Source organism: Mobula hypostoma, chromosome 4 (assembly GCF_963921235.1).
Source record: "Mobula hypostoma chromosome 4, sMobHyp1.1, whole genome shotgun sequence".
Taxonomy (NCBI): Eukaryota; Metazoa; Chordata; class Chondrichthyes; order Myliobatiformes; family Myliobatidae; genus Mobula; species Mobula hypostoma.
The window spans coordinates 176,228,127-176,253,791 of NC_086100.1; the positions used below are offsets into that span (position 1 = coordinate 176,228,127).

The 25,665-nt window shown below is 44.0% G+C and overlaps 1 protein-coding gene across 1 annotated transcript in view; it reads right to left on the reverse strand.

Annotated features, from left to right (window-relative positions):
- Nucleotides 1-19,858: 19,858 nt before the first annotated feature.
- Nucleotides 19,859-25,665, reverse strand: part of LOC134345997 (E3 ubiquitin-protein ligase TRIM39-like) — a 66,294-nt gene continuing 60,487 nt past the window's right edge. The window contains exon 6 of the mRNA XM_063047336.1: nt 19,859-20,403. Within this exon, the coding sequence (XP_062903406.1) occupies nt 19,859-20,403 (545 nt within the window). The remainder of the gene's footprint in view (nt 20,404-25,665) is intronic.

Genomic DNA, 25,665 nt, shown 5'->3' on the forward strand with positions numbered 1-25,665 from the left:
ACTTTGCGTCACTTTGAAACTGGTCATTTACCCCTAGACAACGATAGAGCTTGATTGATCCTGTTATCTTAATTCTGTGCACATGTGTGTTTATCATTGCTGAACTGTTGCATTTATTATCCTTTTGATTAGAGTACTGTGTTGCTTGTTTCTTTAATAAAACTTTCTTAGTTCTAATAATCCAAACTCCAACTGAGTGATCCATTTCTGCTGGTTTGGCAACCCAGTTACGGGGTACGTAACACTGCGGAGCATCAAGAAAGCTGACCTCTGTCCCAGGATACTGATGGACTTTTACCGCTGTACCATTGAGAGCATACTCACCAACTACATCTCAGTGTGGTATGGCAATTGTCCCGTATCGGACCGCAAAGCACTCCAACGTGTGGTGAAAACTGCCCAGCAGATTATCAGCACCCAATTGCCCACCACTGAGAGCATCTATTATAAAGTTATGCTTATACTTATACTTTATACTTTATAAAGTATAGGTATAAGTTTATGGTGTGGTGGAAACTGCCCAGTAGATTATCGGCACCCAATTGCCCACCATTGAGAACATCTACCATAAATGCTGCCTGGGCAGGGCGAAAACCATTATCAAGGATGCATCTCACCATAACCATGGACTTTTTACTCTCCCTCCCATCTGGTAGGCGCTACAGGAGCCTCCGTTCCTGCACCAGCAGGCACAGGAAGAGCTTCTTCCCTGAGGCCGTGACCCTGCTGAACCTCACATCACAGCGCTAAGCAGTATTGCACCCATATTGTACTGTCTCAGTACTTTCATATTTGTGTGTTGTAGCACTTACTTTTTACTCACCGTTATTTTGTAAATAACACTATTCTTTGCATTTCTGGTCAGATGCTAACTGCATTTCATTGGCTTTGTATCTGTACTCAGCGCAATGGCAATAAAGTTGAATCTAATCTAATTTGGATTACATTCTATTTGGTCTCACAGATTAATAAATTGAACATAGAACAGTACATCAAAGAGACAGGTCCTTCAACCCATGATGTCTGTGTTAGGCATGCAGTCAAATTTCCTGCACACAATCAATATCACCTTCATTCCTTGCATTTTCATGTGCCTGTCTAAAAGCCTCTTTGATATCACTATCTTATCTAGTTCCACTACCAACCCTAGTAGTGTGTTCCAGGCATATACTGTGCAAAAACAAAAAAGAAAATTTGGTTTGCACATCCACTTTGATCTTCCCCCTCCCCCCTTAAAGCTATGTCTTCTAGTACTTGACATTTCTACTTGGGGCAAAGATTTAACCTATCAATGCCTCTCAACTTTTATCAGCTTTCATTACCCCAGAGAAAGCAACGTAAGTCTATCCAACCTCTCCTTCTACCTAATATACTCTGATCCAGGTAGCATCCTGGTGAACCTCTTTTGAATCTTCTCTAGAGCTTCCACATTCTTCCTGGAATGGACCAACCAGAACTGTACACAGTACTTCAAGTGCTGCCTAACCAAAGTTTTAGACAATAGCAATATGGCTTTCTGACTCTTATATGCTATGCAATAGTGAAGAAGGCAAGCAATGTGTATACCTTCTTTACTACTCTATCTATTTATGGTTCCACTTTCAAGGAGCTATAGACCTGGACTCCAAAACCCTTCTGTACTGGCACGCTGTTAATGGTCCTTCCATTAACCATGTACTTTCCCCATACATTTGACCTCCCAAAGTGCAACAACTCACACTTGCCTGAATTAAACTCCATCTGCCATTTTTGAGTGAAAAATATGAAAAGTTGCATGGAGTATTTCATCACCTGCTTTCATCCATCAACCAATATCACTGAAATATATTATTTGGTTGTTAGCCCATTGCCTTTTGTGGAGTGTGCAAATTATTTGCTGCATTTCCTGCTTTACAACAGTGACTACACTTCAAAAATAGTTAAATAAGATTCTTGAACAGGTATGCCCAACTCAGGTAGGTGGCCCTCATTGTAAGGATCAGGCCACTCTATTTCTTTGTCTACCTTTCGTGGACTCAGAAGGCATATGTGCACACACCTGTTCTGCCTGATTTCACCTTGTGATGTTCTGATCACAAACAATGGTGCTGCATGCGGCCAGACTCTTGTTCCTTTTATGGATTGGTCTGAAACCCACGCCTGAGCGGTGACAAAGATTTTGCTCTGTGTTTGGGATCATGCACGCTCTTCATTTTGTCACTTTGTCTATGTCCAGCAAGTGAGGTTGGAAAAGGGAAGGAAGAACAGGCAGGTTTGTTCTCTGTTTACGGCCCATTGACAGCTCTGATGGACTATGGCAATGTAACTATTTGAAAGTGGTGTGGAGCTTTAAGCTAGCAATGCTTTTTAGGGATCTTTTTCTTTTAGTAGTATACTTTTAACAGTTTGCACTGCTCTTTCCACTTCTCCATTTGCCTGTGGGTACTGTGGACTGCCTGTCTGGTGTTTGAACTTCTAGAGGCTTTGAATTTTCAGCCGCTAAATTATTTTCTGGAGTTGAACTTTGCCCTCTCATATATCACATTTTGCTTTCCTGTGAGATTTTCTTTGAATTTCGCCTGTACTATTTTGTAACCCTTTTTCTCAGCACCTGTCAGTCATAATCCACCCATGATGTCATCTGCTTTGTCACCCATGCAGTGTATCAATGTACTTACTTGATGCTCTTCTGAAGCCTGAGTGAGATTGTTTGTAACCCTAAATTTCTCGAAGCATCTGAGCAATCTTTCAAAAGAAAAATCAAATATCTTGGGGGGAGCCTTTATTATGGAAGTAGGTCTGGGTACTACAGATATTTGCTCCATTTTCCTGTTTGTTTGTTTATTATTTTTATTTCTTTGGACTAAACAAGTCTTCTTTACCCTGCGAGTTTGACTGATTTCTCTGACTTCTCTGCTGTATCTGTGTCTCTGTGCACTTCCCTAGGCTAGTGGTCCACAAATTATTACAATGTATCCACTTTTGGGTGTAGCTTAAAGGTGTTGCCTAACATCATTAATCCTTCCTCAGCTCATGCCTCATGGTGCATAAAATTAACAAACTAGCACAGGCAGTTCAGGTTGATAAGTGTCTGGATATTTTTCATAGATCTATGTGAACAAGAAGAGTCTTACTGTAAGTTTATTCTTATTAAGGATCTCACCTGGTCTGTAGCACCAGATCATCATCGATCAACCACTTCTGACACCATGTTGTGTTCGTTATTGAGGGGATAGTGCAGAGCACACCAGGACACCAGCATGTAGGATACTCGACTGAACTTTATTGATAACTCTGCTTGTGCAGTGTGTGAACTCCTGCCATGTGGGAGCGGCTAACAGAGTGGCATAGGAACAACACTATTAACTTACACTACAACGCTCAACCCTCTTGCTTTCGCTGCTAGGCTTGGGACAGTCCAATGGCAGAGTTAAGGTGAACAGCTGCATCCTGTAATTATGACAAGTGCATGTTGTATTAACTTCACAAAATTTGAGGAGTCAGCACAAAGAGTGAGGTTACAGAAAGAACCCAGACCCATTACTTCATTACTTTTGAGCCATCACTCACCATTAGAAAAATGACCAGAATAATCAACTTGAAACAACATACTCAGAAAGAAACAGCAAGTCTGTTCCATAAATTGCATCTAATAAAATTAGGCATGGTAGAGTTTGGTACTTGTTTATTTTTTCGGAATGTTACTTTGTGATGTCAATATTTCCGTGTTCATTTGTACTTTATTTTACTCGAAGCAACAAAACAGTGAAACGTAACCAGTACGTTATTGATGGAATTTGCATGGACTTTTTTCAGGGGAAATCGCCTTGGCCCAAAATGTCGGCTGTTTATTCGTCTCCATAGATGCTGTCTGTCCTACTGAGTTCCTCCAGCACTTTGTGTGTGTGTCGCTGAAGATTTCCAGCATCTGCAGAATCTCTTGAGTATAAAAATTGTTTTCCTAAATCTGAAGACCTCAGTTGATGAGAATAGAGGAAGGGGTATGCGGTAATACTTATTCATGAAATTTTGAACTATGTCCTTCATGATTTGTTCAGTCATCACTGGGAACAATGTATCTACTCCCAAATTCTAACATTTCCTTCAATTATTTTTACATGTCTTCACCAAATTACCCACCAAGCATGAGCAATAACAGATCTGTTCACCAACTTATCGACATGTACACAGTTTAGGTTACTTTATTTAGAAAAGGATATACCAGTATTAAAGGCTGCCCAAAAGAGATTCACTAGGCAAATTCCCAAGATAAGCTGATTGTCCTATCACCAATGACTAAAAAAGTTGGATCTCCATTCTTTCAAGTTGAGAACAATGAGGTGAACTTAATTCAAGTATGTAAGACCCTGTGGGTTGTCACAGCATTGACACATTGTCACAAGATAAGAGGGCTGTCATTTAACACTGAGATTCACGAGGATTTCTTTTGTAAATGGAGGTGTGTCAGGGTAGTTTCCTAGCCTGGAAGCTTCTGGAGACCAAATCAGTGGAGATACGTAAAGATGAAGTAGATACACTTTAGAATTGAGGGTTATGGGGACCTGGGAGAGAAGAGGAGTTGAGGCCAGGATGATGTTGAACGGATGGCATGTTTGTGGGGCTGAAAGGATACCTCCTGGTCCCATTTGCTTATGTTCTTGAGACTCATCAAGGTAAAATCAGTTGCAGCAGATTCAACAGAATTACCTGACCACCTGCTTCCTGCTAGAAATGCACTATTAGTTAAAATATTCTTTAAGTCCCACCATGCAGTCTACTATTCAAAAACATCTTTCACCGGAGGATATCACACTCCTGTACTATCCTCTGGTTAATAAAGAGTGTGTTACCAATGAGAGTAGAGCTTATATAAGAAATAATAATAGAGAAAGCCACTTAGCCACTCATGCCTGCCCCATCTTTCTATTAGCTGACCTTTGATCTCTGTAACTATCTACTGCACAAACCCCAGACCCATCAATTCCCTGACTCCAGCAATCCCAACGAGTGAACATCTACAGCTCCCTCATATTGAGAATGTCAAAGAGTGACTACTCTGCAGGTGAAACATTTTCTTATCTCTACAATAAACCAGTCCCTTATTTTGAGGCTGTGATCCCTGATTCTGGACAACCTCCAAGGAAAACATTCCATCTACCTCATCAAAACCTGCAACACCATTTTATGTTTCAATGAGATCACCACTCACAGACAGATCTCTCCTCATAAGACAGGTCCAGTATCCCTGAGAACAATACAGTGAACAGTTGTTACATCTCTTGCAAGGTAAGAGGATCAGAATTGCTCGAAATGTTTCTCTTTGAGCACTTTCACAGGCTGGATCAGAATCAGATTCAGATTTAATATCACCAGCACATGTCATGAAATGTTTTGCTTTGCGGCAACTATACAGTGCAATGTGCAAAAGAAACATATTAATTACAGTAAAATACATATAAGTTTAAAAAGAAGTTCAAAAATAATAGTGTTCATGGGTTGGTTCATTGCCCATTCAGAAATCTCACGGAGGAGGGGAAGAAGCTGCTTCTGGAATGTTGAGAGTTGGTCCTCAGCCTCCGTTGCATCCTCTCTGATGGGGGTCCTTAATGTTGAATGCCACCTTTCTGAGGCATCGCTTTCGGAGGTGTCCTCGATACTGGGGAGGCTGGTGCCCATGATGGAGCTGGCTGAGATTGCAACCCTCAGCAGCTTTTATAAGGTAGGAGGATCAAACTTGCTTCAAATGTTTCCCTTGGAGCACTTTCACGGGCTGGATCAGTGGACCTCCTTCACATAAAGCAGGTGATGACTAGAAGGCCTTATAAATGTAGGCTGCAGAGAATTGTGGAATCAGCCCAATTCATCATGGGCACGTCCCTTTCCACCAACGAAAGCATTCATAGGAGGCACTACTTCAGGAAGGCAGCATTCATCGTCGAGGATTCTCACCACCTGGGCCTTGCCATCTTTTTGCAGCCACCATTGTAGAGAAGCCTGAAGTCCCACATCATTAGGTTCAAGAACAGCGAGAGTTTTTTGAGGAGATTACCAAGAATGTTAATGAAGCAAGAACAGTGGACATTTTCCACATGGACTTTAGGCAAGGCTCGCATGGGAGGCTGGTCCAGAAAGGTAAGTTGCTTCACATTCAGTATAAAGTAGTCAATTGTATTCAACATAGGCTTAGCAAGAGAAAGCAGAAAATGGTAGTAGATGGTTGCCTTTCTGACTGGAGGCCTGTTACTAGTGGTGTGCCACAAGTATCTGTTCCTGTTTATCATTTATCTTAATGATTAAGGTAATAATGTGGTAAAGTCAATCAGAAGATCTGTGGATGACACAGAGATTGAGAGTGCAGTGGACAGTGTGGAAGGCTATCAAAGCTTTCAAAGTGATCTGGACCAGCTAAGACAATGGGCTGAAAAAATGGCAGATGGAACTTAATGCACACAAGTGTGAGGTGTGTTATTTTGGTTTGGGTAAGAATTACACAGTGGGACACTGAGTGTGTGGTAGAACAGTGGGACCTGGGAATACAGATCCACAGTCCTTTGAAACTGGCATCACCGGAGGGTAGGGTTGCAAAGAGAAGTTTGACATATTGGCCTTTTTAAATCGGGGCATTGAGCGCAGGAGCTGGGATGTTATGTCAAAGTTGTATAAGACATTGGTGAGTCCAAATATGGAATATGGTGTACAGTTCTGGTCACCGACCTACAGGAAAGACATCAATAAGCTTGCAAGAGTGCAGAGATAATCTGCATTGATATTGCTGGGGCTTAACGACCTGAGTTACAGGGATTAGTTGAATCAGGTTAGAACTTCATTCCCTGAAGCATAGAGGAATGAGGAAAGATGGTACAGAGGTATACAAAATTATGAGGAGCTGAGACAGAATGAATGCAGCAGACTTTCTCCCCTCAGTTGGGTGAGGCTGGAGTTAGAGGTCAGAGGTTTAGTGTGAAAGGTGAAATATTTAAAGGGAAGCTGGGAAGGAGCTACTTCACTCAGATAGTGGTGCGAGTGTGAAACGAGCTGACAGTGGAAGTGGTGGACGTGGGTTCGGTTGTAACATTTGGGAGAAATTTGGGCAGGGGCATGGAAGGCCTTGGTCCTGGTGCAGGTAGATGGACTAGCTAGAAAACTAGACAGGCACAGGCGAGATGAGCCAAAGGGCCTGAATCTCTACTCTCTCACTCTTTGGCTCCATAACAACTACTTCCCTTCAACCAATCAGTTCTTGAACCAACTGGCATAACCCTAATCACTACAGGTTAACAATTCCATGGCCATGTAGATCACTGTGCACTTTAAAAAAAAATTCTGATTATACTCTTCCTTGTAAAAATGGTTATAATTTGTTTTTCTTGTGAAAGCTGCCTATGCAATGCTATGCCTGTGATACTGCTCCACATAAGCTTTTTGTCGCACTTGTGCGCACATATACTTGTACATACTTGTGCAGATGATAACGAACTTGAACTTGACTTTGAGAATTTGTGGTTTGTATTTCCATTTTTGTTGTCCACCCACTTCAAGATAAATCATCCCAGGGGAATCAATTGTAATTAACTTTGACAAGCAGATCATTCATTATCAAAACCCATGTTTCTGCTCCTTGAAGTGGGATGTCGTACAGACCCGGTTTAGCCATTCATTAGTAGGCCGAGATGAGTTTAAAGCCCTCTCATATCCCACCTGCTGCCAATAGTCTTCTTCAACAGGAGACACAAGGGGCTGCAGCTGCTGGAATCTGGAGCAAAAAAAAATGAACTTCAGGAGGAATTCAATGGGTCAGGCAGGATGTCTAAAGCGGGGTTCCCAACCTGGAAAACACGGACCCCTCGGTTAATGGTAAGTCTCCATGGTATAAAAATGGTTGGGAACCCTGGAAGAGGAAATTGGACAGTTGACAATTCAGATTAAGATCAATAACAATAAGGTGGTGTCAGAGAGTGGCAACTATTTGTATGGAGCTCCCAAGGGATACTGCAGATGAGGTCAACAGTCACAGTCACTGGTACTTAAGAGAGCAATATTGTTTCAAGTCATTTAAAGAATCTATCCCCTCCACCATCAGATTTCTGAACCCATGAACACTGCCTCCCACTTTTCCATCAATACCTCCAATATGCCAAGCACTTTTTATGCCCCTTTGACAATGTCCATGAATGAAATACTTTTGAAGTATTGGAATTTTTTGTTGTGTGGAAACCTCTTTCTGCACTGCATACTTCTACAGGACAATGCCATAATGATCAGATTTTTTTTATTAACAGTGTTGATTGAGTAATGAGTCTTCGCCAGGGCATTCGTTTTTGTTGCCACTGTGTAGGTAGAAAGTTCCAGTCTCGACACAGTAGGAAGGAGGTTCTGGTTGATACGACACAATAGGACCTAACTTGCAAATTGGGTACAGACTATTTTGTTTTTCTTTACACTTGTGCTGGAAATTACATAAAGCAAACTTGAATCTTGAAGCATTTTGCCTGCAGAAGTTATTGACGCTAACTGGTGCTTGTCCACCATCTAGTGGTGAAAAGGGGGAATTCCACCTGTCCAGGAAATTCATTTTAAACCTGGAGATCGTACACTCCAGACTCCATGCCAGACTCCAGACCCACAAACAATCTACTGGAGGAACTCAGTTGATCGAGCAGCATCTGTGTGGGCCCAGCAGTGTGGTTCAACCTGAAACATCAACAATTCCATTTCCCCACAGATGCTACTCAACCCGCTGAGTTCTTCCAGCAGATTGTTAATTCATTTTTACAGTGATTTACCATAGCTGTTCTTTCAATGCAAAAGACTGGAAGGTTTTAAACTGACATTTGAACAAATTTTAAATTGTTCGGAGGAGAGAGGTGCCACATATCTCTGAAGACTTTAACCATTCCTTTGCAGGAGATGATTGACAAAAACCCAGCTCTAGTTGCCTATCCCTAATCACCCTTCGACTAAGAGCCATTGCTCGTCTATTTCAGAGGGCAGCTTAGAGTCAACCACTGTGCTAAGGCTGAGTTCTTTTGTTTATTTATTTTTAATCATTGAGAAACAGCGTGGAATAGGCACTCCCAGCCCTTTGATCCACACCACCCAACAATCCCCCAATTTAATCCTAGCCTAATCACAGGACAATTTAAATGACCAATTAGTCTACCAACCTACTCACGTATAAAGTCCTTACAGGCTGTGACAGGAATTGAACCCAAGTCACTAGTAATGTAAAGCATTGTGCTAACCACTATGCTACCATACTAGTCCTGAGCTAGGAGAATTATGAAACCAGAGAGATTTCAAAGGATAATCAGTTGTTTAGAGATCACCATTACTGCTACTGAATATTTATTCCAAATGGATATGACTAACTGATTTAATTAACCAGCTACCCTGTTACGAATTGAACTCAAATCTCCGGATCACCAGTCAAGTAATTTCACCCTGCAGTCTCCATTCTGTGTTGAAGAGTGACATCACTCTGTGGATGAGCATAGAGCAGTCGGGTCAAATAGAAAGCTGGTTGGTACAATTAATTATTCTTTCAGTCCTGAATGACATGGAGTGATGACAGCAAGAGAGAGGGCAGGGTATGGAGTAGTGGGAATTAGGGAGCTAATTAGAATTAAAGATACAAATCCGGAGCAATCACCTCATCTGTCAAGCTGCACCCATATTGGTAGAGCAATGACTTGGTAAAGGTTCGTACCTGGATACCAGTTGGACTTGTACTCCTCAGACTTTAGAAGATTTAGGAGTAACCTTATTGAAACATATATGATTCTAAGGGGGCATGATAGGGTAGATGTTGAGATGTTTACACTAGTTGGAGAGTCTTATACAAAGGAGTATATTTGCAAGGATCAGTCATTAAAAGTGAGGTCCTTAAGAATTCTCTACCCAGGGGGTTGTGGAGACTGGGTCACTGGAAGTATTTAAGAAGGAAGCAGATAATTTTTTGTAATGCATCCAAAATGCTGGAGGAACTCAGTAGGTCAGACGGCATCTATGGAAAGGAATAAAGGGGCTGGCTGGTGGTGCAACGACATCGGCGCCGGACCTGGGAGCGGAGGTTCCCCGGTTCGAAACTGGTCAGGTCCGCCCCCGAGTATGCTTTCCATCTGTGCCGGGTTGAGTGTTGAGATCGCAACTCGACCTCGTAAAACAAAGGGAAAATACTGCGAAAATGTCTGTGTGGAGAGTGGCGCGCCACACAGTCTCCCTCTCTCTCTCTTTCATAGCCTTGTAAAAGCCATGAAAAAGACATCATCATGGACACACGCACAGACGCGCACGCACGCAGGCACACACCAAAAAAAAAGGGAAAGGAATAAAGTTTTGACCTTTCAGTCCGAGACCCTTCATCAGGAATCAGGACCATCCTAAAGTAGCGACTGGTCACCTCAGTTGGGATGTCTGATGATTCTACAAACCAACGTGGGTCTTTTGCCAATGGGTGGGTCATGTAGCCTGTGCCCCTCCTCCCTTGCTATGAATGTACAAAGCAAAACAGTACACCCCTGGGGTCCATGATGTCTGTAGCAACCACGTCTGCGCAAGGTCCATACCCCTCTATTCCTTGCCTGTTCACGTGCCTGCCCAAATGGCTCTTAAATGCTATTGTCCACTATCACTGAATGTGGGGTATGGATGTTGAAGCAATAAACTCCTGTGCTGACCATCTCACAGTAAATGACAACCCAATCCTGTGATACAGTCCACTGAATCAGCTCCCTCTTATTCTGCTGAACTGAGTGCTGTAAAGACTTTGTTAGTTTGATACCTATGCCCATTCTGTAATCTGCTTTTTGTCATCAGACTTTACTCTGCCATTCTCTTCACATTTTCTCCATTGCCCTTTTGAACCAGCTCTTTTGAATCTTAAAATTAAAGTTAATCACTAACCGGTTCCTTGAAACAATTACTTTACAGTTATGGTGTGGAAAATTCAACAACATGTAGTGAAACGTGGAGTGAAGTAAGTCCTTCTAATCAAGTTCTGCACACAACAAAAGTAGCAACTAGAAGCCGGAAAGTTTTGTTCACCCTTCAAAGCTTGGACAGAGCTGGAGATTTATGTCCGTTTCCGGGACCCATCCTTCAGAAGGGTTAATAAGGCTCTGGAGATAGTGCGGAGGACACTCACTAGAATTATATCAGGGACAAGAGATTTCAGTTTTGTGGATTCGCTTGGATGTTTTATTTATATTTATTTAGAGATACAGTGCTGGGCAGCCTCTTTCAGCCCATCCACCCAGCCACCCACCTATTTAACCCTAGCCTGAATCATAGGACAATTTACAAACTGGAGCACCCAGAGGAACCCCTGCTTTTAGATTAGATCAGATTCAACTTTATTGTCATTGTGCCAAGTACCGATACAAAGCCAATGAAATGCAGTTAGCATCTAAAGAATAGTGTTATTTACAAAATAACTGCGAATAAAAAGTGCTACAGCACACAAATATAAAAGTACTGAGACAGTACAATATAGGTGCAATACTGCTTAGCGCTGTGATGAGAGGTTCAGCAGTGTCACAGCCTCAGGGAAGAAGCTCTTCCTGTGCCTGCTGGTGCGGGAGCGGAGGCTCCTGTAGTGCCCACCGGATGGGGGGAGAGTAAAAAGTCCATGGTTAGGGTGAGATGCATCCTTGATAATGCTTTTCGCCCTACCCAGGCAGCGTTTATGGTAGATGTTCTCAATGGTGGGCAATTGGGTGCCGATAACCTGCTGGGCAGTTTTCACCACCCACTGGAGTGCTTTGCGGTCCGATACGGGACATGGAGAGGATGGGGTTCCCTACAAACTCCTTACAGATGGCGCTGGAACTGATCTGCGAACTCCGCCTCCCCAAGTCGTTACAGCTTCGCGCTAACGGGTAAGAGCAGCAAAGGTTAACGGAAGTGTTTAAGCATGGTGATTGGTTTTGATAGCGTTACGCGTTACGGAACTGGAGCTGCAGCTCGATGACCTTCGTCTGGTCAGGGAGAGCGAGGAGGTGATAGAGAGGAGTGGAAGGCAGGTGGTCACACCGGGGCCACGGGAGGCAGACAAGTGGGTCACGGTTAGGAGGGGGAAGGGAAAGAGTCAGGTAATAGAGAGTACCCCGGTGGCTGTGCCCCTTAACAACAGGTACTCCTGTTTGAGTACTGTTGGAGGGGACACCTTACCCGGGGGAAGCGACAGTGGCCCTGCCTCCGGCACAGAGTCTGGCCCTGTAGCTCAGAAGGGTAGGGCAAGGAAGAGGAGGGCAGTTGTGATAGGGGACTCGATAGTAAGGGGGTCAGATAGGCGATTCTGTGGACGCAGTCCAGAGACCCAGATGGTAGTTTGCCTCCCTGGTGCCAGGGTCCGGGATATTTCTGATCGTGTCCAAGATATCCTGAAGTGGGAGGGTGAGGAGCCAGAGGTCGTGGTACATATAGGTACCAATGACATAGGTAGGAAAAGGGATGAGGTCCTGAAAGAAGAATATAGGGAGCTAGGAAGGGAGTTGAGAAAAAGGACCGCAAAGGTAGTAATCTCGGGATTACTGCCTGTGCCACGCAACAGTGAGAGTAGGAATGCGATGAGGTGGAGGATAAATGCGTGGCTGAGGGATTGGAGCAGGGGGCAGGGATTCAAGTTTTTGGATCATTGGGACCTCTTTTGGTGCAGGCGTGACCTGTACAAAAAGGACGGGTTACACTTGAATCCTAGGGGGACCAATATCCTGGCAGGGAGATTAGCGGGGGCTACTGAGGTGACTTTAAACTAGAATGGTTGGGGGGGTGGGAATCAAATTAAAGAGGCTAGGCGTGAGGAGGTTAGTTCACAACAGAGGGATGGGAACCAGTGCAGAGAGACAGAGGGGTGTAAAGTGAGCGTAGAAGCAAAAAGTACAAAGGAGAAAAGTAAAAGTGGCAGGCCGACAAATCCAGGGCAAGCATTAAAAAGGGCTAAGAGAGTTGTAAAAGAGCGCCTGAAGGCTTTATGTGTCAATGCAAGGAGCATTCGTAATAAGGTGGATGAATTGAAAGTGCAGATTGTTATTAATGATTATGATATAGTTGGGATCACAGAGACATGGCTCCAGGGCGACCAGGGATGGGAGCTCAACGTTCAGGGATATTCAATATTCAGGAGGGATAGACATGAAGGAAGGGAAGGTGGGGTGGCGTTGCTGGTTAAAGGAGAGATTAACGCAATAGAAAGGAAGGACATAAGCCGGGAAGATGTGGAATCGATATGGGTAGAGCTGCGTAACACTAAGGGGCAGAAGACGCTGGTGGGAGTTGTGTACAGGCCACCTAACAGTAGTAGTGAGGTCGGAGATGGTATTAAACAGGAAATTAGAAATGTGTGCAATAAAGGAACAGCAGTTATAATGGGTGACTTCAATCTACATGTAGACTGGGTGAACCAAATTGGTAAAGGTGCTGAGGAAGAGGATTTCTTGGAATGTATGCGGGATGGTTTTTTGAACCAACATGTCGAGGAACCAACTAGAGAGCAGGCTATTCTGGACTGGGTTTTGAGCAATGAGGAAGGGTTAATTAGCGATCTTGTCGTGAGAGGCCCCTTGGGTAAGAGTGACCATAATATGGTGGAATTCTTCATTAACATGGAGAGTGACATAGTTAATTCAGAAACAAAGGTTCTGAACTTAAAGAGGGGTAACTTTGAAGGTATGAGACGTGAATTAGCTAAGATAGACTGGCAAATGACACTTAAAGGATTGACGGTGGATATGCAATGGCAAGCATTTAAAGGTTGCATGGATGAACTACAACAATTGTTCATCCCAGTTTGGCAAGAGAATAAATCAAGGAAGGTAGTGCACCCGTGGCTGACAAGAGAAATTAGGGATAGTATCAATTCCAAAGAAGTAGCATACAAATTAGCCAGAGAAAGTGGCTCACCTGAGGACTGGGAGAAATTCAGAGTTCAGCAGAGGAGGACAAAGGGCTTAATTAGGAAGGGGAAAAAAGATTATGAGAGAAAACTGGCAGAGAACATAAAAATGGACTGTAAAAGCTTTTATAGATATGTAAAAAGGAAAAGACTGATAAAGACAAATGTAGGTCCCCTGCAGACAGAAACAGGTGAATTGATTATAGGGAGCAAGGACATGGCAGACCAATTGAATAATTACTTTGGTTCTGTCTTCACTAAGGAGGACATAAATAATCTTCCAGAAATAGTAAGGGACAGAGGGTCCAGTGAGATGGAGGAACTGAGTGAAATACATGTTAGTAGGGAAGTGGTGTTAGGTAAATTGAAGGGATTGAAGGCAGATAAATCCCCAGGGCCAGATGGTCTGCATCCCAGAGTGCTTAAGGAAGTAGCCCAAGAAATAGTGGATGCATTAGTGATAATTTTTCAAAACTCGTTAGATTCTGGACTAGTTCCTGAGGATTGGAGGGTGGCTAATGTAACCCCACTTTTTAAAAAAGGAGGGAGAGAGAAACCGGGGAATTATAGGCCGGTTAGCCTAACGTCGGTGGTGGGGAAACTGCTGGAGTCAGTTATCAAGGATGTGATAACAGCACATTTGGAAAGCGGTAAAATGATCGGACAAAGTCAGCATGGATTTGTGAAAGGAAAATCATGTCTGACGAATCTCACAGAATTTTTTGAGGATGTAACTAGTAGAGTGGATAGGGGAGAACCAGTAGATGTGGTATATTTGGATTTTCAAAAGGCTTTTGACAAGGTCCTACACAGGAGATTAGTGCGCAAACTTAAAGCACATGGTATTGGGGGTAAGGTATTGGTGTGGGTGGAGAATTGGTTAGCAGACAGGAAGCAAAGAGTGGGAATAAACGGGACCTTTTCAGAATGGCAGGCGGTGACTAGTGGGGTACCGCAAGGCTCAGTGCTGGGACCCCAGTTGTTTACAATATATATTAATGACTTGGATGAGGGAATTAAATGCAGCATCTCCAAGTTTGCGGATGACACGAAGCTGGGTGGCAGTGTTAGCAGTGAGGAGGATGCTAAGAGGATGCAGGGTGACTTGGATAGGTTGGGTGAATGGGCAAACTCATGGCAGATGCAATTTAATGTGGATAAATGTGAAGTTATCCACTTTGGTGGCAAAAATAGGAAAACAGATTATTATCTGAATGGTGGCCGATTAGGAAAAGGGGAGGTGCAACGAGACCTGGGTGTCATTATACACCAGTCATTGAAAGTGGGCATGCAGGTACAGCAGGCGGTGAAAAAGGCGAATGGTATGCTGGCATTTATAGCGAGAGGATTCGAGTACAGGAGCAGGGAGGTACTACTGCAGTTGTACAAGGCCTTGGTGAGACCACACCTGGAGCATTGTGTGCAGTTTTGGTCCCCTAATCTGAGGAAAGACATCTTTGCCATAGAGGGAGTACAAAGAAGGTTCACCAGATTGATTCCTGGGATGGCAGGTCTTTCATATGAAGAAAGACTGGATGAACTGGGCTTGTACTCGTTGGAATTTAGAAGATTGAGGGGGGATCTGATTGAAACGTATAAGATCCTAAAGGGATTGGACAGGCTAGATGCGGGAAGATTGTTCCCGATGTTGGGGAGGTCCAGAACGAGGGGTCACAGTTTGAGGATAGAGGGGAAGCCTTTTAGGACCGAGATTAGGAAAAACTTCTTCACACAGAGAGTGGTGAATCTGTGGAATTCTCTGCCACAGCAAACTGTTGAGGCCAGTTCATTGGCTATGTTTAAGAGGGAGTTAGATATGGCCCTTGTGGCTACAGGGGTCAGGGGGTATGGAGGGAAGGCTGGGGCGGGGTTCTGAGTTGGATGATCAGCCATGATCATAATAAATGGCGGTGCAGGCTCGAAGGGCCGAATGGCCTACTCCTGCACCTATTTTCTATGTTTCTATGTTCTATGTTTCTATGAAATGGGGAGAAATCTCACAGAAACACCATTACTCAGGAGGAGAAGCTTCATTGCAAAATCTGGAGTAGAGGAGGAGGAGGAATATTTTAACAGAGTTGGTGGCTGGGGCTGATAGAAACAAATTGAAGGTAACCTCCAGAATTAATAGTTGAAGGGGAATATATTCCATGGCTATAGAGAAGGAGCATGAGGATGGATTACAGGTGAGAAGCTGGGCAACGGGCAGCACAGTGGCATAGTGGTTAACGTATTGCTTTGCAGCGCTGGGCAATGGGGTTCAATTCTGCCACTGTCCTTTTGTCCATTCTCTCTGTCACTGTGGGGTTTTCCTACTGGTGTTCCAGTTTCCTCCAACATTCCCAAAAAGAAGTCTAGGTTAGGGCTAGTAAGCTGTGGGCATGTTATGTTGGAGCTGGAAGCATGGCAGCACTTAAGGGCTTGTCCTTGCACATATTCAGACTGTGTTAGTCTTTGACACCAACTGTGAACTTCACTGTATGCTTCAATGGTCTGATGTACTTGTGACAAATGAAGCTAATAATAATAATAACAGCAATAAGTAAGGGGCCGGATGCTCTCATTCTTCCCGGCTTTCTTTCCAAGTGCTTGGAAACGAGTAATTGTGACCAGGGGATTCTGCTCAGGGCTCATGTCTGCCCACCATGTGCAACGGGCTTTTAAGAACACAAGAAAGAACATAAGAAATAGGAGCAGGAGTAGGCCTTCCGGCCCATTGAGCCTGCCCCGCCATCCAATAAGATCATGGCTGATCTGTCCGTAAACTCAGCTCCATCTACCTGCCTTTTCCTCATAACCCTCAATTTCCCTACTATGTAAAAATCTATATAACTGTATCTTAAATATATTTAGTGAAGAAGCTTCAACTGCTTCCCTGGGCAGAGAATTCCACAGATTCACCACTCTCTGGGAAAAACAGTTTCTCCTCATCTCCATCCTAAATCTTCTCCCCTGAACCTTGAGGCAATGTCCTCTAGTTCTAGTCTCTAGTTTTGGGGTCAGACCTAGAGTTGCTGGTGTCCAAACTTGCAGCTGACAACAAAGTTTCAGCTGCAGTGTATCACAGTGCAGCAACTGAGAGAGGGCAACTACAGAGAGTGGGGTTGGGTTGCAATGAATGGGAGGCGGTGCACTCTGACAATGCATGTAAGCACAATACTTTGAAAGGTGTAAGTTCACATAATATTAGAGGTACGTCACAGGGATATGCACACAGGAAGGATATTGCGGTGTCAATGTGTTTTTTGGGTGCACACACCATGGGTGCTGGACGTTCTCTTTCATTATGAAGCGGAGGTGAAGATCATTCGCCTGGGTTACAACCAAGGCCAATTTTCTATGATGCAAAAGAGTCAAAGTACATTTATTATCAAAAACTGTATACATTATACAACCTCGTGATTTGTCCGTTCACAGGCAGTCACAAAGCAAGAAACCCGAAGAACCTAATTAAAAAAAAAGAAAGACCATCACCACTGCGCTGAAAAAGAGGGAAAACACACACACACACGCACACACATCATGCAAACTGTAGGAGCAGACGGCAGCATTCTGATCCGCTCCCCGGAGTGGCCGCAGTAGATCCAAACCTCAGTCTCAGTTCATCATATTAGGGGGCAAAAACGTCGTGAAACTCGCAGAGATAAGCAGTTCACAGCCTCGGCGCCGCAGAGAGAGGAACGAACATCGCGGGAGAGCGAGCAAAATCTGCAAGCGAGGGGGCAACCCCTCAGTGACCCTTTAGTTGAGAGGGTCGTTGGGAGACAACTGCGAGTTAAGAAGATTCAGCAATCAGAACAGGAGAAATACTTTTCTTTCCCAATATTGAGTCATAGAGTGCTGTAGCACACAAGGAGGCCTATTGGCCCATCCAGCCCATGCTGAGCTATTATTCTGCCTGTTCTATTGACCTGCAGACGGACTATAGCTCTCAATACCCCTCCCATGCATGTACTTAATAGAATCATAGCTCCAGAGTTAATGAGTGAAGCAGAGGCCACATCACTGTTTAGGAAAATGTTGAAAAGGTCACTGAAGGCAAAGCGTCTTTAGGACACCTGGAACTGATGTGCTCATGCTTTAGGAGTCACTGCACACAAGGTAGGTTAGCACCGTTGGTCACTAGTTAGGCCAAATGGCCTACTTCTATTCTGTCATCTTTCCTCTTTCTGCGTCTCATGACTAGTCTCTGTTCATTGTCTCCTTAGAGATTAGGTTCGCAGTTATGTGGAAACAGGCCCTTCAGCCCAACTTGTCCATGCTGACCGAAATACGTATTTACACTAATCCCATTTGGCTGCAGTTGATCCATATTTCTCTAAGCTGGGGGTTTCCAAGCTTTCTTCTGCCATGGACTCCTGCCATTAACTGAGGGTCCATGAACCCCAGGTTGTGAACCCCTGTTCTAAACAGTTCCTATCCATGTACCTTTCCTAATGCCTTCTGGACGTTGTAATTGTACTCACCTCTACCACTTCTTCTGGCAGCTCATTCCATAAACCTACCACCCACTGTGTGTGCAAAATATTCCCCTCAGATTCCCTTTAAATCTTTTCTCCCTCACCTTAAACCTATTCCCTCTAGATTTAGATTCCCCTACCCTGGGAGAAAGACTATCGACCCCAGCTACACCCCTCATATTTTCAAGATCCTCTATCAGGTGACTCCTCAGATTCCTTCACTTCCTTCCCAGCCTATCCAGTCTGTCCTTGTAACTGACGCTCTCCAGTCCTGGCAACATTCCTGTGAATCTTATCTGGCTTAATCACATCCTTCCTACAGCGTTAACTGGGTTGTAATGAGGAGCTAAGAGATGTCACATTTTCCAAATATCTTGTCTTTGAATAATCCTCCTATTCAAGGCAGCCATAGCTATTTTCAGTTTGCCTCAGAAACAAGTGAACAGACTGAATTTTTTTTTAAAAAGCTCAGAAATGCTATCTTTGAATTGCTTGGGCTTTGGTCCATGGGAACAGAGTGGGGCAGTTAGCCACTGGACCTGTTGCCCTTACTGAGACCAACGTTTGGACCTTGGTCTAACACTGTTCCAGTCCAGCTCCACATCACCAGGTCAGTTTCCAGGGCCCAGCAATAAGCTATAATTAATATTACCATCATATTCATAGGTCTGCCTATTACGTCTTTTGTGGAAAGTGCTATAGGGATTTAAAAAAAACTTTCACATCATCCTAAAAGTTTCTTCCCCTAGGTAGTTAACCTAATCAACTATTCTGGATACCGCCCCCCCAGCACAGCACCATAAACACTTTAAACCTCTTTTTAAAATGTTGTTTACATTGTAAATACATGATGATAATTTATGTGTTTATGCACTTTTTATTCCATTCTAGACTTTAACCTCTGACTTTGGTTTTTATATAATTCTTTATTCTTTAAAGCTGTTGAATGCTGTTTTTGTTGCATGTCATGCCCCAACTAACACACCACAGCAAAGTCTTAATACATGTAAATGGACAGTATATGGCAAATAAAGTTGATTCTGGAGATGTAAGGAATTTTAGAATAAAGTATCGGGATGCAAGGAAGAGATAAAGTCTACAGGCTGAAATTGAGGCAGAGATTAGAGACCCAAAAGACTAGAATCCGGAGCAAATAACAAGCTAACTGCTGAGGAACTCATTGGGTTGACCACATCTGTTGGAGGGTTGGTGGGGGTAGAATAGGAATTGTCAATATTTCAGGTTGAAAGCCTGCAACAGAATTGAGAATGGAAAGGGGAGGTAACCAGTATAAAAAGAAGGGGGAGGGGTGAGGCAGGGGCAGTAGGTGATTAGTGGACTGAGGAGGGGTGTAGGATGATGGACAGATGGAGGGGTGGGAGACAGAGGCAGCTGAGTAATAGATGGAAGTAGATGAAGGGAGAAAAGGTTGGGGTAGGGGGGAACAGAGATCACATCTGCTCTAGACTTGTGCTCCACCCAATCTCCATTCCTCTTCTAATTTTAGCTTGTCTAACTCTTGACTTCTTTACCCACTCCCAACATCATGTATGATCAAAGTAGCGTTCTTTTCCTTATTACTGCTGTTCCCTGGATTAAAGGCCGGGTAGATAGTCTCGGCGAAGGTCTCGGAAAACGTGTACAGCTGTGCCATGGTGCTGGCATCGTAAAAGACCACCTGACCCGCCTCATAGTCCAGGAACACACCAAGCTTCTGCAGCTGGCTCACGTTCAGGGGTGTGGACATACTGTTGTGCCACGCCAGGTACCGTGGTTGCTGGGAGGCCACCGACCAGGCCCACGGGCTGTTCATCAGATTGCTGTTTTCGTTCCTAGGCATGGACTCCTTCACGACACCCACACTCCAATTGGATTTATCCTGCACGGTCACTTCCCAGTAATGCTTCCCTGTGTTAAACCCCTCAGAGGCCAACACGATGGTCACGTGAGTGAATCGCTTTGGGTTTGGGGGAACGACCAGGGGATTTTCTCTGACTGAAACCGCTTTGCCCTTGGCGGTGATTTCCAGGGTCGGATGGGAGGTTTCTGCATCCAGAGTGATGTTTCTGGCCCCTGTGTGGATAAGCAGAGAAAATAAATGAGGGTGCGAGGTACAAACAGCAAACGGTAGGGCAAGGTCCTCTCACAAGTCGAAAGGCCTCTCCCGAGGTAGGGACGTAACACTCGGCGTGCCTACGTCTTTCTGAGCGTTGTATCATCTGAGATCTCATCGGACATTAAAACAAGCGTCCATACAGGCACTCAGCAGTGCCTAACACAGCCCATGGGACTGTTGTGGAGGTCCTCTATGATCTCCTGACCAGCACTTGTGACTCAAGCAACATAGCTAACTGCTCAGACTGGAGAAGGAACATCTTATATTCTGTCTGGGTAGCCTCCAACCTGTTGGCATGAAAATCGATTTCTCAAACTGCTGGTAATTACACTCCCCCCCCCATATTATCTCTTTTCCTTTTCACCATTCTGATTACTTTCTTACCCCTTCTCTTCTCCCCCACCCTCATCACCTGCCCATCATCTCCCTCTGGTTCTTGTCTCCTTCCCTTTATTCCATAGTCCACTGTCCTTTCCTATTAGATTTTCTTCAGTCCGCTACCTTTCCCACCCACCACTCTGCAGCTTCTAACTTGACCCCCTTTCCCCACCCACCCACCTTCCCCCTCACCTGGCTTCAGCTAACCACCTTCTAGTTTGTAATTCTCCTCCTCTCCCCAACCTTCTTATTCTGGCTTCTGCCCCCTTCCTTCCCAGTCCTGAGGAGGGATCTCGGCCTGGAGTGTTGACCGTTTATTACCTTGGAAATAGATGCTGCCTGTCTTACTGAGTTCCTCCAGCATTTTATGTGCATTGCTCAGGATTTCCAGCATCTACAGAGTCTCTTGTGTCTACAACAAGTTATCTGTTGTGGGAATTCGTTGTGTTCCAACTGACTGCAACATGCCCCATATCAAAGCAGTGATTAGGTTTCATAAACATTCACAGTGATTCAGGCGTCCTCGTATTGGGAAAGGCACAGGGTAAATAAAAGTTTTTCTTCCTGTCTCCCGATGAGTTCAGTCAGTAGAAGGAGACTGGGTCTTGGAAGGAAAATTGGCTGCATCTGTATTTGGCTCCAGGGCTGTGGTAACACTGGCTGAAGTCCATTGCATGAAACGGCTCCAAAAATAACAGTAACTGGCATGGGATTAATGATCCAGCTCAGCAAATGCAGAATAGTTATAGTGGAAACTGGAGATTTATCACATAGATGCTGTGGTGTGTGGAGCAAGAGAGAGGGTTGGCAGCAAGATGGTGGTGGGGCTGAGGGAAGGAGTTTCTTGTTCTAAGGTATCTTTTATGGAGTTGACTTGAAATTGGCTCACTGGCAGCTTTCATCTTCAAACTGTTATGTTATACAGTATATTCAGGCACTATTCCAGAAATTTGAATGTGTGACTTACATGAAGTGCCGAGGGAATGCTGCACTGTCTGGGTTGGCATCTTTCAGGTGAAAGGTTCAATCAGGTCTCAGGGGGTGGTAAATGAGAGGTCACCATTCAAAGAACAGGAGAGTTCTCCACATCCTTATCAACGTTTATCCAGTATATGGTCAGAGATCAAATGTTAAGTTATTGAACCAACATCAGGAGGCTAGGCTATTGGTCCAGGGCCAAGAGTTCAAATTCTGCATGGGTACTCGGGGAATTTAAATACAAGTGATAGGAATAATCTGGAATTTAAAGTCTTGGAAATGGTGATCAGATTGTAATTAAAAACCCATCTGGTTGGTTAATGTCCCTTTAGGGAATTTTTACCTAGTCTTATTCCAGACCCAACAATTAACTCTTAGCAGCCCCTCTTACATGGCTCTGTGATCAATTAAGAATGAACAATAAATACTGATCCAGCCAGCAATGTCCACATCCCATAAATGAATAGAAAGAAGTGACTAAAGCTTGTTTATTTTGTAATTGCTTATGATACCTCCATCAGAGACAATTCTGCTCTGAGCTTGAATGGATCCTATTGTTAATCACTGAGCAAATAAGAAAGGCCCAATTTTTCAAACGTCAAACATAGGAACACATAGGAAGTTGCTGATGTTCCCTCCTGGTAAGTGTGCCTGCTGCTGATGTTCCTCTCAGAGAGCGTTGCTGCAAACATGTCCGTTAGTGATGCTGTAAGCATTATGCATGTATTCATTAATAGCACCAACGGATGATGAGGGAGCTTAGATTGGACAGGGGAAAGAGTATAGTTTCCCATTTGAAGTGCTACTCTGCTTTCACACAAAGAAAGCCAAGTGTGAATGTGACAGAATAAACCAGAGAGCCGAGTATCCAAACCAAGACAAAATGCTGGAGTGTATGCAGACATAGTGGAACCAAGGAGTTAAACTTCGACAAGGCTTCTCCTACCCATTTGACAAAACTTCAGTGTTAGATGGGCAGTAACTGGGAATGGAAAGGGTCAAAGGTTACATCTCCAGTGTTGCGGCAAATGATCATATAAACCATCTGTGAAAACACAAGGCTTACCACGGATGTCCCCACTGTACGTTAACATGAGAGAGATCCAATTTATACATGTTAGATAATTGCCAGAAGAAGCAGATGGGGAGATGTGGAGATCTGTACTGGGGGCGGGGGGGGGGGCGCGGAGTGAGGAATTGAGATGTTACAGGTTTGATGCATTGCCAGTAGAAAGAGACTAAAGGCAGAACTGGATAAATACTTTGGGTTTAGAGCAGAGACGTGTCACAAAATTTTGCAAAGAGCTAGTATGGGACGGTAGACTGAATGGCAGCATAGAATCATAGATAGTTAGAGCACGGAAGAAGCCATTCACCCCATTGGCCTCCTGTGATCTCCTTCATGCAACTTTAAAAGAGCAGATCTTTTAGTAGATAGGGATGGAATGAGGTTATTTAGGATGAGAAAGAGCCCAAACAAATCTTAAGACAGCACAGACTCATCTCATCATACTGAATTAAATAACAAGACATAACAATACACAAGAGGAAGGAAGGAGAAGATGGCGACGCGACAAAGCACATGCGGCCGCTCGGGAATGATATCGGTATTTGTTAAGTAGCTACCGTGCACAATCCTGATTTGATGGAGACAGACGTGAGAAGCACAGAGGAACATCTGGAGAAACTTCTAAAATGCCCGCTTCGCTGCCGTTGCTACTGTGCAATCGAGAATCTCCAGAGGGGAAGGCCCCAAATCCTCGGCTTTGCCTATTGCTTGGCGGCCAGGGCCGGGGTCGAAGCGCTCGGCAGAGATGGTGCTCGGTGCTCGGTGTCGGAGGGCTAGTCGGAGGTTCTAAGTTTTCAGATGGACTCAAGAGTTGGCTGTGGTCGGGTGCTTCTAGGATGCTGCATCGGCAAGTTTGCAGTACTGGAGGTTCATGGCAAGGAGGGTTTTTCTTCCTTCTACCGTCTGCGTGAGATGATGGGACTTTCGAGAGACTTTGAGATTTTTTTTTACTGTGCCCATAGTCTGTTCTTTATCAAATTATGGTATTGCTTTGCACTGTTGTAACTATATGTTATAATTATGTGGTTTTTGTCAGTTTTTCAGTCTTGGTTTGTCTTGTGTTTCTGTGATATCATTCTGGAGGAACATTGTATTTCTTAATGCATGCATTACTAAATGACAATAAAAGAGGACTGTGTGTCCTCATAATCTAAAAAAAAAATTCTAAGCTCCATCTGCCTTTTTCTTTGCATCGACTCAAAATGAGGCTCGAGCAGTTTGAGAGTTTTACAGTTTCCAATGACAGCCGGAACCATTGGGAGGATAAGCTAAGATATGAAGGATGGAGTGAAATGGATTTAAAGTGCAGGGATGAAGCTGGGAAAATTAGAAGGTCAATTCCTCACATGTTCATGAATCAAAAGTGATATAGTTGCAAATATGACTCCAGAAATATTGGGCATATGTGTCCCACCCACTCCTGCAAAGGACTACAGAGAAACACAAGAACATAAGAACTGAGAGCAGAGAGGCTGTAGGAAAGATTTACAAAAATTTTGCCTGGTCTATAGGGTTTGAGTTTCAAAGGAGAGGTTAGATAGGCTGGAGCAAAGGAGGTTTGGGATTACTACGTAGAGGTTTATAAAATTATGGGCGGGCAGCAACAGTCGCTTTTATCCCAGGGTAGTGGAACCTCAAACTAGAGGGCATAGGTGAAACATTTAAAGGGGATCATGGGGGCAAGTTTTTAACTCAGAAGCTGGTTGGTGTAGAGAATGAGCTGCCAGAGAAGATGCTTAAAAGACATTAGGACAGGTACACGGATAGGAAAGCCTTAGACAGGATATGAGCCAAATGGAGGCAGATGGAAGTAGTGTAGATTGGTTCCCTGGCCGATGTTGATGAGTTGGACTGAAGTGTCTGTTTCCACACAGCCCTCCAAGATGTCCCACTACTCAATTGATCCTGGTCAAGTGAGCTCCACCTTCCTGCCAATTCCTCATAACTCTCTGCTCTCCTATATCAGAGATCTACCTCTGCCTTGAATGTCTTCAATGACTCCATCTTCAGAGGTCTCCGCATAGAGCATTCCAAAGAATCACCACCGTCTGAGAGAAAAAGTTGCTTCACATCTCTGTCTTAAACGTGACGATCTCTCATTCTGAAATGTTGCCCATCATCGCCCCCAACTTCCCTGTGAGCCCTCTGTGAGAGTTGCCTGTTTCGGCCAGAGGAAATTTGGTACAGCAGGCTCATTTGGGGAAGTGCAGTCAATGACTTTTATTGCAGGCAATAACTGCTTCAGCTAAACCAGCTTTTAAACCAGGGTAAAAGACTTAAATTTTAAGTTCTTTAATCCCTATTGTTTCAGTTGATTCAGGGTAGATTGCAATGATAACTGAATGGATACACAGTGACAAACCTAAATTCAAATGCCAATTGATTCACCTCTTGCAGCTGGTTGAGGTGGGGGACACAGCTGGCTACTCATAATGGAAAGGGTGAGCTACCCCACCGATATGAATAGAAATGATAAACTGAATGAAAAGCAGCCCATCCCCAGCAAAGCAAATTGTAGTTGAGAACATAAGCATTGGATATCTAGTACATTGTAGACAGTGGTGGAGAAATTTCTCCTCAGTCACTTGCAGTGGATGCAAAAAGGATCCCCATCCAGATTTCTATCTCAGCATGTTAAACAGTCAAGAAGTGGTCTATTAACTCTGGTGGAACAAAAGCTGTTGGTGGACGCAAATATCTGTCAAGAACATCCTGCAAGCTTGTCTTTCCTCCATCTTGTCAGCTTCACGTGTTTTTGCAGGTTTCAGTTTGATTTCGACAGAACAATTTCACA